Source organism: Pan troglodytes, chromosome 3 (genome assembly GCF_028858775.2).
Source record: "Pan troglodytes isolate AG18354 chromosome 3, NHGRI_mPanTro3-v2.0_pri, whole genome shotgun sequence".
NCBI classification, from domain to species: Eukaryota; Metazoa; Chordata; class Mammalia; order Primates; family Hominidae; genus Pan; species Pan troglodytes.
Genome location: NC_072401.2, coordinates 147605103 through 147621227, shown reverse-complemented (window position 1 = coordinate 147621227; position 16125 = coordinate 147605103). Strand labels below are relative to the sequence as shown.

Sequence of the window (16125 nt, the reverse complement as noted above, 5' to 3'; positions counted from 1 at the left end):
CTGGGATTACAGGAGTGAGCCATCATGCACAGTCTTGTATTTTCTTTTACTGCCATTTCTTATTCTGTTTGGTGGCTTGTCTGGGTTGGATTTTTTGTTTGGTCGTTGCTATTGATTTTTTATTATTATGAAATTTTTTAACCAAAATAGAAAAAATAAAATAATGAATCACTATATTCCCATCACCCATATTGAACAATTATCAACATTTTGCCACACTTGGTTTACCCGTCCTTTTTCCTCCTGCATTTTAAGTCACATCCCAGTTATCAAACATTCATTCCTAGATTCTTTGGTATATATCTCTAAAAAGTAAGGAGATTTTCCATGATGCTAGTTCACATCTTACAAAATTAACAACACCTTTAGTTTTTAATTGCTACAAAGTTTCTGTTTCATTGGCCCCAGCCAAGTTGTGCAGCTGCATCAAGGGAATTGGAGGAGAGGAAACCCATCTTAGCTTCCTTGTCACCTCCAAAAATTAAAGAAGAAAATCTGCTGCCGATATGCTAGTAGAGTGATGGAGTACCCTTGAGTCCCCTCTGCCCACAGGCCCATTTAGAAACACACGGAATCTGCAATGCCAGCCTCGATTTTTAGATAAATGCCCCAGCTGAAGCTTGCCAATGTATAGGAATAATCCAAGTTTTATTCACAACAGCCCCTCTTTCTTTGAAAATGTGTGAGCCCAACATGATCAATGACCGAGTTTTCAGGCCTAACCCACTGGGGTCACAGGAGGTCCCTGTTATGTCCCTTGTATGGTCAAATACAGAATTTTCTCTTTCAGATGGTCAGGGTTGCCTTCAGGGCTGAGACTCACAGTCATTTTTAATCTTGGGCACTCTTGTCCACCCCCACATTCCCTAACCTGCCATCCGGGGTCCTTTTCGTTACAATAAATAAAATCCTTTAGGAACAGGGGTCCTCATTTCTGTGATATTGAAAAGGGAAGGCCAATGTTCATGCGTACCATTAAAAGTGTTTTCTTTCATTATAGATTACCTTTTCAATTGACTGCAAGAATGTTAGTAAGACAACTAGCCCTGATTGTTATACGTAACATGTTAATATCTGGGCACATTTCAGAAGCAACAGCTCTACAACTGCCCATTCAAAATGAAAATGAGGAAGTTAGGAAGACCACACATGGTCCTAGGCCACGTAGAGTGATTGCTACTGCAGAACAAAAGGACTGTGTCAGGGTTTTCTTCTATATTTCACATGATACTGATGCAACTGTATAGAGTGTTTGCATTTTATTTTTTAAAGTGTTCGAAATTTTTTTACAAAAATATGTAGAACTAAGCACTTAATATATTTCAAATACAATTACTTATAAATATGTTACACAACATGTACATATATAAATATATAAAAAGAAATATTAAGCATCTATTAAGTTATTAGCAAATAAATTAATAAAAGGAAGTAATATTTGAGAAAAAGAAATCACTAAAAGTGAAGAAAACGGCATTAATCATGAAAATTAAGTTGAAAATGAAATATTCTTACTTGATCTTTTCAAAAAGTGAAATATGTAAAAATAAAGTGTTTTTGTTTTTGAGTTGTGACCTTATTTTCATGTAAGCTATTCCAGCTTCTCGAAGAATGTCTTCTCACCTTGAAGTACTTGAGGAAATGTTGAGGAGATAGTTATAACTAATACAAAGATTTCCTTTATTCCTTATCTTTGAATAAACCCACCTTTCTTATTTGATATGTTTAAGAAGCATTAAAAAAAAAAAAACACCTTTTTTGTCCTTTGGCAAGGCCTGTAATCTGTTATTATTAGCAAGCTCTAGTTTTTGTTCAAAGAAAACATTTCCGGTTTATTCTCATTTCCTTTAGTTTCATTATATGAAACATAGACATGGAGATCCCATATGCAAGTTACCTGTATTCATTTTAATTCTCTAACATGCATATTCCACATCTTCAAAAGATGTTTGAACTAAAGTCAGATTAATTATTGAGATAACTTTCATCTGTTGCCTGCCTTTTCTTGTGGCTTTTGGAAACATGGAAAACTATTTTCTCAACTAACTGCTTCCTGTACACTTCAAAATGTTAATGCCGTTTGTAACTCCTGGAGGGTTTCTCAAGGTCTAAGTGATTCAAAGGTCAGAGTTTTTAAAATACTGGCTCAGTGATTTTGGACTAATCTGTGGCATTTCAGTTCTTAAAAAATAATATGGTGTATCAACATGGAAAACCAGTATTGCAGTGGCTTAACAAGTGGGTCTGAGTAGAGAAGAGGAAGACGCTGTTACCAGGAGGGATAGAAAACCACCTGGTGAGGGGCCCAGGGGCTGAGGTCTGCTGGGGAGCAGGTAGCGGTTAGAGAGAGAACATGTTGGCTCCCACAGAACTGTTCTACCCCACGCTGGGACTTCCAGCTCTCTTTTTGCAATATATAGTTTCTCAGACATATATCTAAGTCAGATAGCTTGTTTTTAAAATTTCCTTAAAGTAACACAAAAGAAAATTAAAAATTACCCCAGATTCTTTCAGACATGTTTTACCCAGCTCTCGAAATCTGTAAACCCTGTTAGGTCACATAATATATGGCTGAATATATGATAATCAAGTACTTTTACTTGATTAATTCACCGAAGAATTTTTTTTTTAAGATTCACTATTTTAAAAAAATTTACTAAGGTAATTTGTCTCTGTGCAGATAGAAGTCAGACTGTCACTTTAGGATGATTTGCCAGAAACTCTTACATTTAATAGAATTTCATGCCACCCTGATCTATCTAGTCCCTTCTGAGTTCCAAGTAAAAACTCATTACAGTGCAGTCTTTCTTTCTTTATTTAATCTTTTTCTTTTCTATTTGTCATTCCCAAGTTTAGTCTTGAAAGTTACTGTCTCTTAGAAAAAAAATCTGTTTCTTCTCTATTGCTCCTTTAAAACTGTTGTGTCATTACCAAAGAAGGTCTTTTCCGAACTTTCTCTCACAGTCTGTACTCACCTTCTTTTCTGTTTTCTTTTGGTTTTGTTATTGCTGTCAAAATGAGAATCCCTGTAACGTTTGGTTTCAGTGGTGGCACTTGGGGAGGGTTGGTTTTAAGTAGATGAGCCTTCTCTTCTGCATGAGACAAAACTCCCTTTTGGCCCTCAGGTGTTAAAGGTGGAAATACTGGTGTCACAATAGGCACTTAGCAAAATGTATCACTATTTAGAGCCATAATCCTTTATAGACTTTTATTATTTATTGTAAATCTTTTCCTTTCTCAGCCCTGTGCTGCTGACCCCACATCCCATGCCTGGCCTGGAATTGTCCACTCACTATGACACCCCTGCCCCTTCATATCTTAGCCCTTAGATTTTCTACAGGAGAAAAATCAAAATATACTTTCCACAGCCATTTCACTTGTATCCAGAAAAGAAACTCAAGTAGACAAAAGTTTTATAAGATTGTATTTTCAAAACCCAGGGAAATTAACAGGGGGCTTGGGCTCTTTGATGTCCATACCATCAACTTCCAGATGCTGCTACTGAAGAGTTACTGAATATTTATGAATTATGTAAGTCTTCCAGCTAGCCTGTCTTTGACCCGGGCCAAAGGGAATATGTTGTGATAGATGATGATTTTGTTGAGTGAAAATAAGTGATGATTCCCTCCCCATTAGCTGTTAATTTCCACCTCCTCCTCTATCAACTTTTTACCAAAAATATTAACCAGAAATCTCTTTTCTTGCTTTTTTCCACTTCCTTGGCTTACTTTCTGGATGGAGGGGCTTTTTCATAATAAAATGACTAACGTCTAGGCAGCTGAAGATTCAGAAGCAAGGGCTATATGGTGTTCACAAACTGGCTCCTTTTCTGGAATAGTTGGTAACTGGCTGAAGTAACCAGTTGGAGGACAGTACAAACATGCTTCGGGGCACGTCGTAAAGTCCAGTGCATTTCATGGATTGTTTTACTCCCTGGGAAGATGCAGCCCGCTTCATCCTGTGTCCGGTACCTCCTGGAACTTGCCTCTCCGCTGCCCACTGCCAACAGTGACAGTCACTGAGCAGCATGAACGAGGTGTCAGCCTCACCACCCCTTACTGAAGTGCGTTTTCCACCGCAAAGCTGGGTGTCACCTGAGAACGGATGTGCTTCTGTACTTTACGGTCACTGGCACAGGAGAAGAAAAAGAACTTACGGAATATGATCTCAGCATTCTAAAAATGAACTTTCGTGGGACAAAGTTACACATGGAGTGTCTTCTGTTTTCTTAGTTCCTTGTGCAGAGAGTTAAGGATAACCAGTGTTATTGGAGATCTAATCCCATGAAGCAAGCTCTGCTCTATAGGGCATGCTCCAAGTTTAGTTTTTTCTCCTTCCTGAAGCATGAAGCTAATCTGGGTACCAGAAGGATTAATACACAGTTGTGTATGTAGCCATAGTGCCACCATGTGCTTTACAGCTTTGGCGAAATAGAAGCTTACAAACAGCTAACGACCTCTTTAGCCTTCCTTCTTCATTTACAGTTAATAGCAGAGACAGGCTTGCTCTAGCAAGCTGTAGGTACAGCAGTGGCGAATGTTTAGAGTTGCAAATTGACCAGGCCCATGAGTGGTAGAAGTTTTAGGAAATTGGGGCATATCTTAACTTCCATAGGGAAATAAAGACAAAAATTATGTTTACTTGCTCTATTCCTCAATAGAAAAGTCTTTCAGCTTCCTTCAGTACCTTTATACTGAAACGACTGGTCCCTACTCCCCTCCATCACCCCCTTCTCTATCTCTTCCTTTTCTCCATCTGTTGCAAGGATTCATGGGTCGCTATTGTCCATAAATTCCTTAGGTGTTAACGGACCAACGAAAGGCAGGTAGCTGAGCAGGAAAGAGTGCAGATGGGGAAGCCAACATGCTCCACTCATGGGCATGGGCAACTACCTAACTTCTTTGTGCCTAAGTCTCCACATCTGTAAAATAGGGATAATGCAGTAGTCCCTCCTTATCCACAGGGAATATGTTTCAAGACCCACAGTGGTTGGCAGAGCGTGGTGGCTCATGCCTGTAATCCCAGCACTTTGGGAGGCCGAGGCAGGCGGGTCACATGAGGTCAGAAGATCAAGACCAGCCTGGCCAACAAGGCAAAATCCCATCTCTACTAAGAATACAAAAATTAGTCAGGCGTGGTGGCACACGCCTGTAATCCCAGCTACTTGGGAGGCTGAGGCTGGAGAATTGCTTGAACCCGGGAGGCGGAGGTTGCAGTGAGCCAAGATTGCGCCATTGCCCTCCAGCCTGGGCAACAAGAGCAAAACTCTGTCTCAAAAAAGAAAAAAAGACGCACAGTGGTTGCCAGAAACCTCAGATAGTACTGAACCCTATATACACAATGCTTTTTCCTATGCATACATATGGTAAAGTTTAATTTATAAATTAGGCATAGTAAGAGATTAACAACAATAACTAATAATAAAATAGGACAATTATAACAATATTCTGTGTAACATTATTCTTATTCTGGATTAAGAGTTATGTGAATGTGGTCTCGCTCTCAAAATATCTTATTGTACTGTACTGTGGATAACTGAAATCACAGAAAGCCAAACCATGGGTAAGGGGGGACTACTATAATAATGGTGGCTACTCTCATAGGGTTCTTATGAGGACCAAGTGAAGTTAATACACACAAAGCACCTTAAATCAGTGCCAGATACTTAGCGTTTGTTGCTGTTTTTTTATTGAGCATGTACTATGTACTGAGAACTTTAACATGAAACATCTCATTTGAACCCTTACAGCACCCCTCTAAAAGATGGCATTGTTAAACCTCTTTTTCAGTGATGAAACTGAGGCTAGAGGGGTTATTGATTGTCCAAAGGTCCCTTAACTATGTAGTAACCAATATGAAATTCAGACTCCAATTTTTCTGATTCCAAACTCTCTGCAAAACTAGCACACTTGCTTTCTCCTGGCATGAACGGATCCGAATGCAGAGCATGGCAGCTGTGTGTTTGGTCTGAGACCGATTCCCTGTTAAACTAATATCTTCTCTCTGTAGCTAAGACTTACACCAGCCTTAAGCTGCCTTGCCTTCTGAAAGTTTCTCCACTGATTCTTTGCCCGATAGAAACATTGGCAGCCCTTTTGTGCATTTTTAGTATCCAGCAGGACTCCCTTCTAATTCTCTGCTCCCTCAGAAGAAATCTTTTCTTTTCTATGCAGGATAAAGCTGGCATCCAGGGTAGAAAATTATTTTGAATGTTGTTTCCCTCGGCGATTGTCTCCCTTTCAATTCAATTTCTTCTGAGCAGCTCAGTGATAATAGGGCTCCACTCCTCACATCAGCAGGAATCCACACTTTTGAAGACAGCATGTGAAGACGCAGTGCTAGCCCATTGCCACTACTTAGCAAGACCCAGAAGACTACTTCCAGCACATAGCACAGCAGCCTCTGCTCGCTTCACCTAGAAAGCTAGGTGAAGGTTATTCTCAAATGTACCTGTGGTGTTGACCAGCCCTCTCCTTTAAACTCTTCTTCGACCTGCAAGTGTCGCTGCTGGCTGGCGACATTGGCCACCAGCATCACCACGTCCCATCTGGACTGCTGCACTGGCCACACGCCTTGTCTTCTGCAAGTCCCCCAGGCCGCACTGCCTGCTGCAGCCACATGGAGCTTTCTGAAACTGAAGTCCGGTTCCCTGACCCCCTTACTTAAGACACTGCAGTGCCCTCACTACTGTTGGGACAAAGCCATGATCACTGCACACAGGGTCCAGACTCATTTGCCTCCACCATGGGCCTTCCTCCAGCTCTGCAGGCTTTCTCACAGTGCTGGGGCCGCCTTCCCCAGCTCCTTGAAACCCTAATGACCCTACTGTCCATCCCGCCCATGGTGGCTTTTGCAGGAAGGCCCTTCCTGGGCTCCCTGGCCAGGCCCCGTGGTCACACTGTGTCCCCTCCTTCACGGCCTTAGCCACCCTTGCAGGTTATGAGATGTTTGGTAGAAAGCGACATATCTGCCCCTTCGCTTCTCCCCAATTCCTGCCTCCTACTAGCCTATAGCCAGTGTTCACTTTTTAAGCCTGTTTAAATTGTTTTGTGTTTAAGATACAAAGAAAAACCATGGCATACAAAGTTGTGTTAAATCTAGCCTAACACAGTCATGTAAAACTATATTATCTATTAATGTATGTTTTACTTTAAAGAAAGTGTCTTCCATTTTCATCTTAACATTCTCTTTTTAAAATTGAATAATAGCAACCATAGCCTTGTGGCATGTTTAGCAAAGCAGCACTAGTCCTGGGAGTCCTAGGCTTGGTCTGTTGTTCTGCTCCAGATCTGCTGTTTTGCCCAGGGGAGTGGTGGGGGGTAGTGATCCCTCCTGGCTGCGTTTCCCTGCCTTCCGGGAAGGTTCAGCCAATCAGAGGCACTGGTGAGAGGTAGGGGTGGGGATTAAGGTAGAGCCTGGGTATTCTACCACTCCCTCTCTGTCTCCCATGGCAGCTGCATCTCCTCTGGTGCTTCGGCTCCCATGACCTGGGCTCCATTTATCTCCTCCTTTTGTCCCTCCAGCCTCAGGGTGGCAATGGCTTCCTGCCCTTCCTATCTCTGGGCTGTGTTACTACCCCCTGGAACTTCCACTATCTGGGTACCCAGTTCCTATGGTTGAATTTCCTCTGTTGTAAATAAATAGGGCTTTCCATTTTCTAGGTTGGACACTGATGGATACTCCAGTATTCTCATATGTGATCGCAGTACTTATTCACATTTTATTTTAGAGGCCTGGAAGATGGACCCTGTGACCGAGTTAGAGTTCTCTAATTAAAAACATTCAATCCTTTGTGTTCACTGTGGTCATGGTTTTAGGGGGAACCCTGGCAGGATGTCTGGTGACCCTAGTTCTAGTTCTAGCTGAGTCACTAGGGGACCTTAGGATCACTCAGGTCAGGGCCTCTCTTTCATGTTAAATGAGGGAGCTCCCTGGGGTCCCTTCTGGCAGCCCGGTTTTCTGACTTTAACTCCTTCAGAACCAACACAATTTCAAGTTGCAGTTTTTGTTTCTGTGGGGACCAGTGACATGTTTCCTTCAGTGTATTGGTCCCTGGCCCCAGCCATCTGTCTTGATGTGTGCAGTGGGTCCCTGAGGGATCAGGTGACAGAATATGGGTGAGCCAGGGCAATTCCATCTCTACCAGGAAAACCACAGACAGGCTCTTTCTGATTCTGACCCAGGCAGGGCACAACACACAAAAAGAATAGAGCAAGAGGAAAATGTACTGCTCAGCTGTCCTCCTCTATGGGTTTAACAGTGTTTCAAAGATGATGTTTCATTTATACCCCCCAAATATAAAACCCATAGGCAGAAGGTACAGCTGGCACTTGTCTGATGTAATGACTTTTCTTTTTCTCCATTTTAAGCACAATCTTCTTATATTCACTAAACACCGTTGCAAACAGCAACACCTTATCTAATATTGCATATATATGTATTTGGGACCAGGTGCTCTGGGTGTCTTAAATAACTTTAATTTACTAAACCTCACTCCCCCTCCCCCACCCCAGCCCTTTCTTTTCAGAAGACACATTTAGACAATCACCATTCACCTCCAATTCAAAAGAACTGCTGCCCAGTGACTCTGTGCTGCACGGAAGAATATCAGCTCCAGGTATGGAAACATTGTTGGCTTTGCTTCTACTGTTGATTGCTTAAGAATTACTTTTCTGAAATGTGTGAATTTTCAGATACTTTCAGCTTACGGATGTAGTTATTCATATAAGGTTAGGTTTTAGAAAAGAAGGAGAAACTCAATTTAAGCTACAAAAGTTTATTAAAATAAAATGTTTACAGTAATAAGCCTCTTCATCTTTGCTTTAAGAGCTTATTGTTCTTTACCTGCTAATATTTCACCCACATAATGAATTTCTTTTTCTTTAAAATAATGAAGTATAAACTGAAAATAATTTGCTTTACATGTTGTATTTCAGGCTGGCAGCCAGGAATATAGGGGAGGGCAGTGGCGAAGAGTGCTAGTCCCCAGTAGGGCAGGTCATGACCCCAGGGGGTGTGGGCCACCACAAAGACCACCTCAGTTTGCATGGAAACAAGACAGCTCACTGAGGAAACCTTGCCACCCAGATTTTGTCTCTCTTCTTGGCCATAGTATCTACATATATCCATCCAGTGCTCTGTTTTGCCATCTCAGCCATCAGTACATCATTTCTTATCCATTCTTCCTTTTTTCATTTCTCCTTTCCTGGGTAGAAGGAAGGATGTGCTTACTGTTCCTTATCCACAGCATGGCCATCCTGGAGGGCTTATGTGTGTGTTCTCAGAGTTATTGAGAAATGAGAACATCTGAGAACCGCTGCACTCTAGTTCATACTCCGTACCCATACCCACCCCGCCCACCACCAATCTAGCAGCCAGGAAACTTCTGCCAGTTGCTACCTTCCCTCCCAGCTGTGGAGAGGATCTCAGCAGCACTCGGTAGCCTCCATCCGCATTCATTTGTCCAGGAAACCGTGGCCACCTGTGTGCAGGGCAGGACTTACAGCAGGGTTGTTGGCCCCGCAGCCTCTTCAAAAATAAAGTCCAAGTCTCCTCCACATACTCAAGGAGCCCTGTTTTACAGGGCACTGGAGAACTAATTAATTTGCAATGCAGAAAGAATGCAGTGACATCTGAAATATTGGCCTCGGGTATCACAGGTCATTGGAAATAGTTTGTGACAAACTGGGGTGGAGGGTGGGGGTGGGGAAGGCAACTCTTTGTCATTCTTGAGTCTCATAAGGGTAGTTCCATTTCTTCTCATCTCCTCACATTCAGCCAAAGAATCCAGATACCTGCATGCTTTTTAGCTTTGCAGGCAGGGCTTTTCTATTCAAACACCAGAAATAACGTGCTTACACAAAAACACATTACATAATGGCTGGTTCTAGAGGTGGAAAGAAATTTTGTCTAGTTTATGTCTTCATACTCAAACAGGGGTTCTTGGAACTACTGTTTACTTCCCACATTGTCGTTTTGAATAGCCATCTCCCTGGTCCCAAAATTATTGCCCTGCTGTTAAGTTGATGGATTGTGACTTTCTAATGTCAAAATAACTGCCCAGGAATTGCCTGTCAGAATGCTGTGACCCATATGGCCAGCATCCCATGATATATATACAAACCTTGCACTGCTGGCTTTATGTTTGGCTTGGCAGTATTTAAAGCAGGGTTTATTGGTCAAGTTAAAACTTGACCTAAAGAGTGATTTCAGTATATGCTTAACTGTGCATAGGGGGGTTTTCCGTGATTTGCTTGATAAACTTATGTTAGACATTAGATGAACTCACACTTTAAAAGCTTAACTCTTATTTGGGGGAGAAGGTCAGCATAACTGAGATTTTTAAAATGTAAATCCGCCCTGCTGAAAGATAATCAATCTACCCTACTTCACCAAAGCCTTTCTTTAGGTAGAGAAAAGCAAAATGACTACATTTACATTTTGTTAAAATAAGCAGCTAAAAAAAAAAGACTTTTTTTGTGTTAATAAGCAAGGTGAAAATGCTTTGGGAATGGAGTTAAAATTAGAAAAAAATTTAAAATGATAGGGACAACCTTGTGGTCATGAAGTTCTCATAATCTGAAGACAGTTTTGTAAGGAAGGCCTCAATAATTTGGACTAATTGTGGAGGAGAACAGCCTGAATTAATCAAAGTTAACGGTGTGGAGACTTTTAAAGAAAACTTAACTTCTTTCAAGTCTGGACAGTGATAAATGGCCATGGATAAATATACCTACTATACATTCTCAATCTCTTAATCACAATTCTGAAATCCAAAAAACCCCACCAACCAAAATTTTTTTGTATAAATATTTTGTGGCAAACCTAATGGGAGGCTATTTATTTATTGTCTTTATTTATTACAACAAGGGGTGAAATTTATACATTTTGTTGAAGAACTATCAATGTACTTGACTATGAAGTGTTGCTTCAGGTCCACTGGGATGTTACATAAAATAGGTTTTATGCACCATATTGTGGTCCTAAAATGAGAAAGAAGTATGAATCCCAAATTACATCTGGCCCCAGGGAGTTCAGATAAATATTGTGAATCTACATTTATTTTAGTAATCTGCTAAATGCAGTGCTGGGAGCAAGAACACTGAAGCTACAGTTGAGGATCTTAAAGTTCTGGAGTATAAGAGTCATGGGTTCTTATAGAACATTTCATCTGGGATAATAAGATTGGAGTGTGAAAGGAAAAAATGAAAAGAAATTTTTGAAAGACCAATCCGGCAGCAGATTACTGAATCATTGGAGAAGACTGGGGGCAAATGACAGGAGCCTAGCCGGGATCCTCTAGTTCTAGGGCAGCTTTATTAGTGAGGGCCTGAGTTAGAGAGAAAAAGAGGAGTGGGGTGGGAAAAGCAGACAGAGGATAAGTTGGCTGGTTGGAGACTGGTTAGCTTTGCTAATAAGCACGTTGAATTAGGAAATGATAGTGGATGTGCAGAAATAGGGAAGCCAGAAAGGAGACAGCTGGCTTTAGTGACTAGGTAGAAAATAATTTGTTGTTAGTGTACAAATGAAAGCCTCAGAGTCTTTAGAAATCTTCTCTTAGGTAGTTTAAACACTACTATTAAAAAACTTTCTACCTTTTATTTACTTAGCAAACGTCTTCGTTCAGCAGATAATGCAAAAATAAATGTCAGCCCAGAGAACTCTCTCAGATTCCCAATTAGTAGAGACCATAATTAATGAGATATAATGTGCCTAGTTCCATTTCCCTTGCAAATGCTGAAAATACATAGCATTATTTCAACAATATATACAACATTGGTATATAGTTATGTACCTTCTACCAATAGGAAGAAGAGTCCAGATGCCTTCAGATTAAGACCACAGGGTAAGGAGGTGCTAGAAGAGAATATCATTTAGGGTGTAACAGCTGCTGGGCCAAGGGGATCCATGGTAGCTTCAGTATGTTGTGCTTGTGTTTCAGGCCTGTTGGAGAAGGAAGCCAGCAGTGAGGGGGATTGCAAAGTAGAGAGAGGTTGGTAGAACTGTGGACTGTGAAGAGATCGAGAATAGCACAGTTAACTAGGCATTTGCCTTCGGCAGATGGCATCTGAAACTCACAGCTGCCACCGTCCCAGAGAAACAGAATAAACACAGAGCTTCACGGTGTCCTGGCTGCGGTTGTTGCCAGTATTTCTAGACTGACTTTCCTGAGAACTAAAGAATGCTCATGTTAGCCAAGACCTAACATTTTCACTTGCTGCGAATGTCTTAGGCAGAGGTAGCATCAGGAATCTTTAATAAAATGATGAGTTAAAAACTGCTGTCACCTTCTGCGGGAGGGATGTGGGGACAAAATATCCTTAGAGCCATAAATAGATTACTGAATGTACCCTGGGTGGTGATGTTGCTGCTGGTGACTTTACAAAAGAAATAAAAGAGCTTTCCTATCATGGGGGAGATAGAAATTACAGACTACGTGAAATTTAATGTACTTTATTTAATTTATAGTTGTTTCACTTTGTGCAAGATTTACATCAATAGAAGAAAGATTCCGAGGTCAGGTGATTTTCAGGGCATGTGGGTGATTCTGTATTAAAAGCAGACCCATTGCCATTGTACCTGCAGCTGTCCCTGTTTCCCATCATCTTGCTGTAAGCAAAGGCTGTTAAGAGAAGAATTTATATCCCAGTACTGCTTTTAAACAACGTGGAGCTTCCATTCTGTGTTATTATGATTTGAAGTCACAGTATGTTTGCTCTGTATTAAGCCAAAAAACAAAAACACAACCAGGGCGGGTGTGAAGGAAAATGTGGGTCTCCATGGAATTCTCTCCGAGCGTTTGGAGTCCCTGATGCTTCCGTGTGTTATTTCAGATGCAGCCTGGAGTGAGATGATGTAAAGCACATCTGCAATTATATTCATCAATCCCTTCCCTCATTATTTCCTAACTTGCATTTAAAAAAAAAACTCATGTTGTTGGTTTTATTTATAATGTACAAACAAGAAAAGATGAACATCAGCACCCCTCACAAAAACAAGCTTTTTTTTTATAGGCAGAGGGAAGTTTTAGTTTCTTTCAGGACCTCCTATGCCAGTCAGAATTTGATGTTCAATCAAAAGGCTGGTTTGGAATTGCCTGCGTTGTCCTCAGTCTTGTTCTTGATCCATTTTCCCTTCTCTGATTTGCCTATCAATCTAATATACTGTGTCATATACTTTCCTGAAATCTGAATAAATGATGCCTTGCATTAGAATGCCACCTGCAACTAGCTCTCAGCCTGACACACCCCTGGTCAGAAGTGAATGACCTCTTTAAGACAGTTGGCTTAAAAAGATACATCTCAATGTGTGCATGTCACCTTCCTTTGTGTTAAGACTTCCCAACTCAGGCCTTGAGAGAGAGACACACATATAAATCTATCTTGGATTATATTATAGCAAACTATTTTCTTCAATCCATTCTCAAACACAGCAGATTCTTTTTCAATTTAGACAAAGTCATAGATAAACAATAGAACATTGGATGTTAGTGTATATCGTTTTGTAACTTGAGCTCCTTTGTGATGAGAAAAATTCATTTTGTACAGAGAAAGAAGCTAGCAGTTTTCAAGGATCTATTAAATTGTCAGGCACAGGACATATGTCATCTCATTTTTAATTCTGGAAACAACTCATTGAGACATAGGAATTATCCACAATTTACAAATTACTACCTGGAGGTGTAGAGAGATTTAATAACTTGTTCAAAGTCATACAGTTGAGGAGGGGCAGCACAGGAATTCAGACCCAGAACTGCACAGCACATTTTCTCTCTTTCTGCCCTATCTTGCTGCCTGCTAAGTCAGATAATATGTCACCAGGCACTTACCAAAAGGAACACACCTCCCAGTGTTGCCCACATTTACCGCAGCTGTTGGCATTTTAAGTATTACTGATGCACCGTCTTCTTTTAGCTAGAAATAAAAATTAGTCCTTTAAGTAAGATACTTGAAATAATTTATAATTACTTACTGTTGATTAACAGAATTCTAATCGTATTCTCTTCTATTTCTATCTTTCCTCTCTTCCTTTAATGCTTTGATATCTAGTAATATCATAGTCACTTGGAACATTTCTTTCAGTTAGGATGTCAGTAGTTTTTAATGGATCATCTGGTTCATAGAAATGGTTTTATGAAGCTGTGTTAAAACTCTCAGTTAGATAAAATATGTAATGCTGAGTTTAGTGATGATCTGGTCAGCAGCATAGAAGAAACATTTCTAGACTGGGAATCAGGAGAACTTGGGTTTGGTCCTAGCCCAGTTTCCTATAGAAAGAGATGAGAAGGTCTACAAGCTCCTTGCACATCCCCTGTATTAAAAGTTCTGTCATCTTGATATGGTTTAGCTCTGTGTCCCCATCCAAATCTCATCTTGAATTGTAATCTCCGTGTGTTTGGATCATGGTGATGGTTTCTCCCATGCTGTTCTCGTGATAGTGAGTTCTCACGAGAGCTGATGGTTTTAAGTGTTCGGCAGTTCCTCCTTCATTCACTCACCCTTGTCTGCATCCATATAAGATGTGCCTGCTTCCCTTTCCGCCATGATTCTGCTTCTTGAGGCCTCCCCAGCCATGCAGAGATGTGAGTCAATTAAACCTCTTTTCTTTGTAAATTACCCAGTCTCTGGTAGTATTTTTATAGCAGTGTGAAAATAGACTAATACACATCTGTTATGGCACTGTAATTTTAGCCCAGACTCCTTCATTTTCTTTCTAGGGCCAAAACTATATGCCAGCACAGGAGAAAATCAGTCTAGTCTAGGGGCTTTACTGCTAAAATTCTCCCACCTACAGTGAAAGTTGGGAAAGGGAAAAGTCACCATAAGTAGTTCTTGAAAGACACAGTACTGGGGAGAGGTAGTGACTGGGATGGGGATGAGAAGGGCTTTTAGGAAGCTGGGGCATTCTATTTCTTTATCTGATTACTCATTATGTACATAGGTAATTTTGTGAAAATTCATCAAGCTGCATACTTATGATAGTATTTCTGCATTTGTCAAGGCTAATTGCTTATTTACAAATAGGTAGGTCTAGATGCCAAGTGGACACCTTCAGGCTAATGGGAGTGCACATTTGCTTCAGACTATGACAGTGATAATGATGACAACAGTTTTTCAATTATGCCACTTCTAGTTTGCAGGAGCATTTCTATTTGTAACACAAACTGGTTGCCCTAAACTAATGACATGTAGGTTGATATATCTTCTCCTGTTGCATTTCAAATCCAAAAACTATTCCACACTGCTTATGGCACTTCTTTGATGTACTTGCAGGAGATAAGCTATAGTCTGTGCAGCTGTTTACTAGAGGGAGAAAGTTTCGTAGTTATGGATTTTCTTGATCCAGACAATGTTACTTGAGGCTAAGGATTATGTGCTCCTTGTTAGCCCCATCTGTCCCCCACCAGCCTAGTTTGGTCTTAGAGTATAGGTGTATTTCAAAGGGGAGCTGTTGACTCTATTAGAAACTAGTTGTAGAGAAAGATCTTTCATTAGGCACTGTCAGCTATGTGTCTGAGTTAGCTCTTCTCAGTAATTAATTAAATTAAGTTGTCAGCCCCTATAGACCAGCATTTATAGGTTCACACACTAAAGTACACGCATACTTTTTTAAGGGTGGTAACCTTTCTAAAGGAGAAATGTGTATCCTGTTTAGATGCCTTACCTGAAGAATCTGTAGAAAGCCACAAAGATAAATAAACAACTGTGATTGTGTGGCCACGCCCCTTTATCTCTGCCCATATGGTTTGAGTCTGCCCAGATGGGTTGAGTCACTTGGTATTAAAAATAATTATCAACACTTTCATGTTTGTGCTTTGTGGGAAATGGTAACATCCGAAAGCCCTTATAAAACCCAGATCCAAGTCAAATGTGGTGGCACACACCTATAATCCCAGCTATTCAGGAGGCTCGGGTGGGAGGATCACTTGAGCACAGGAGTTTGAGACCAGCCTGGACAGCATAGCAAGACCCCATCTCAACAAAATCCAAATTCCATTTGAGGACTTTGTTTCTCAAGCATAGGTTATCCCCAGGGCTGTGGCCACTTTGGCCTTGGCCTGGTTTCTTCCTCTGAACAGAGCAAATTTATCAAATTTATATGTGCTCACATAATATTCCAAACACC

At 40.8% G+C, this 16125-nt stretch overlaps 1 protein-coding gene across 14 annotated transcripts in view; it reads left to right on the top strand.

Moving 5' to 3' along the window:
- The window catches only part of ZNF827 (zinc finger protein 827), a 180820-nt gene that overhangs the window by 106517 nt on the left and 58178 nt on the right, over positions 1 to 16125 (top strand). For all 14 annotated transcript variants that reach the window (XR_010156713.1, XR_010156714.1, XM_016952308.4 and 11 more), the window contains exon 8: positions 8514 to 8617. Coding sequence is in view for 12 of the 14 variants with exons in the window: in XM_016952308.4 (XP_016807797.1) it covers positions 8514 to 8617 (104 nt within the window). In the remaining 2 variants the exon portion in view is untranslated. The remainder of the gene's footprint in view (positions 1 to 8513; positions 8618 to 16125) is intronic.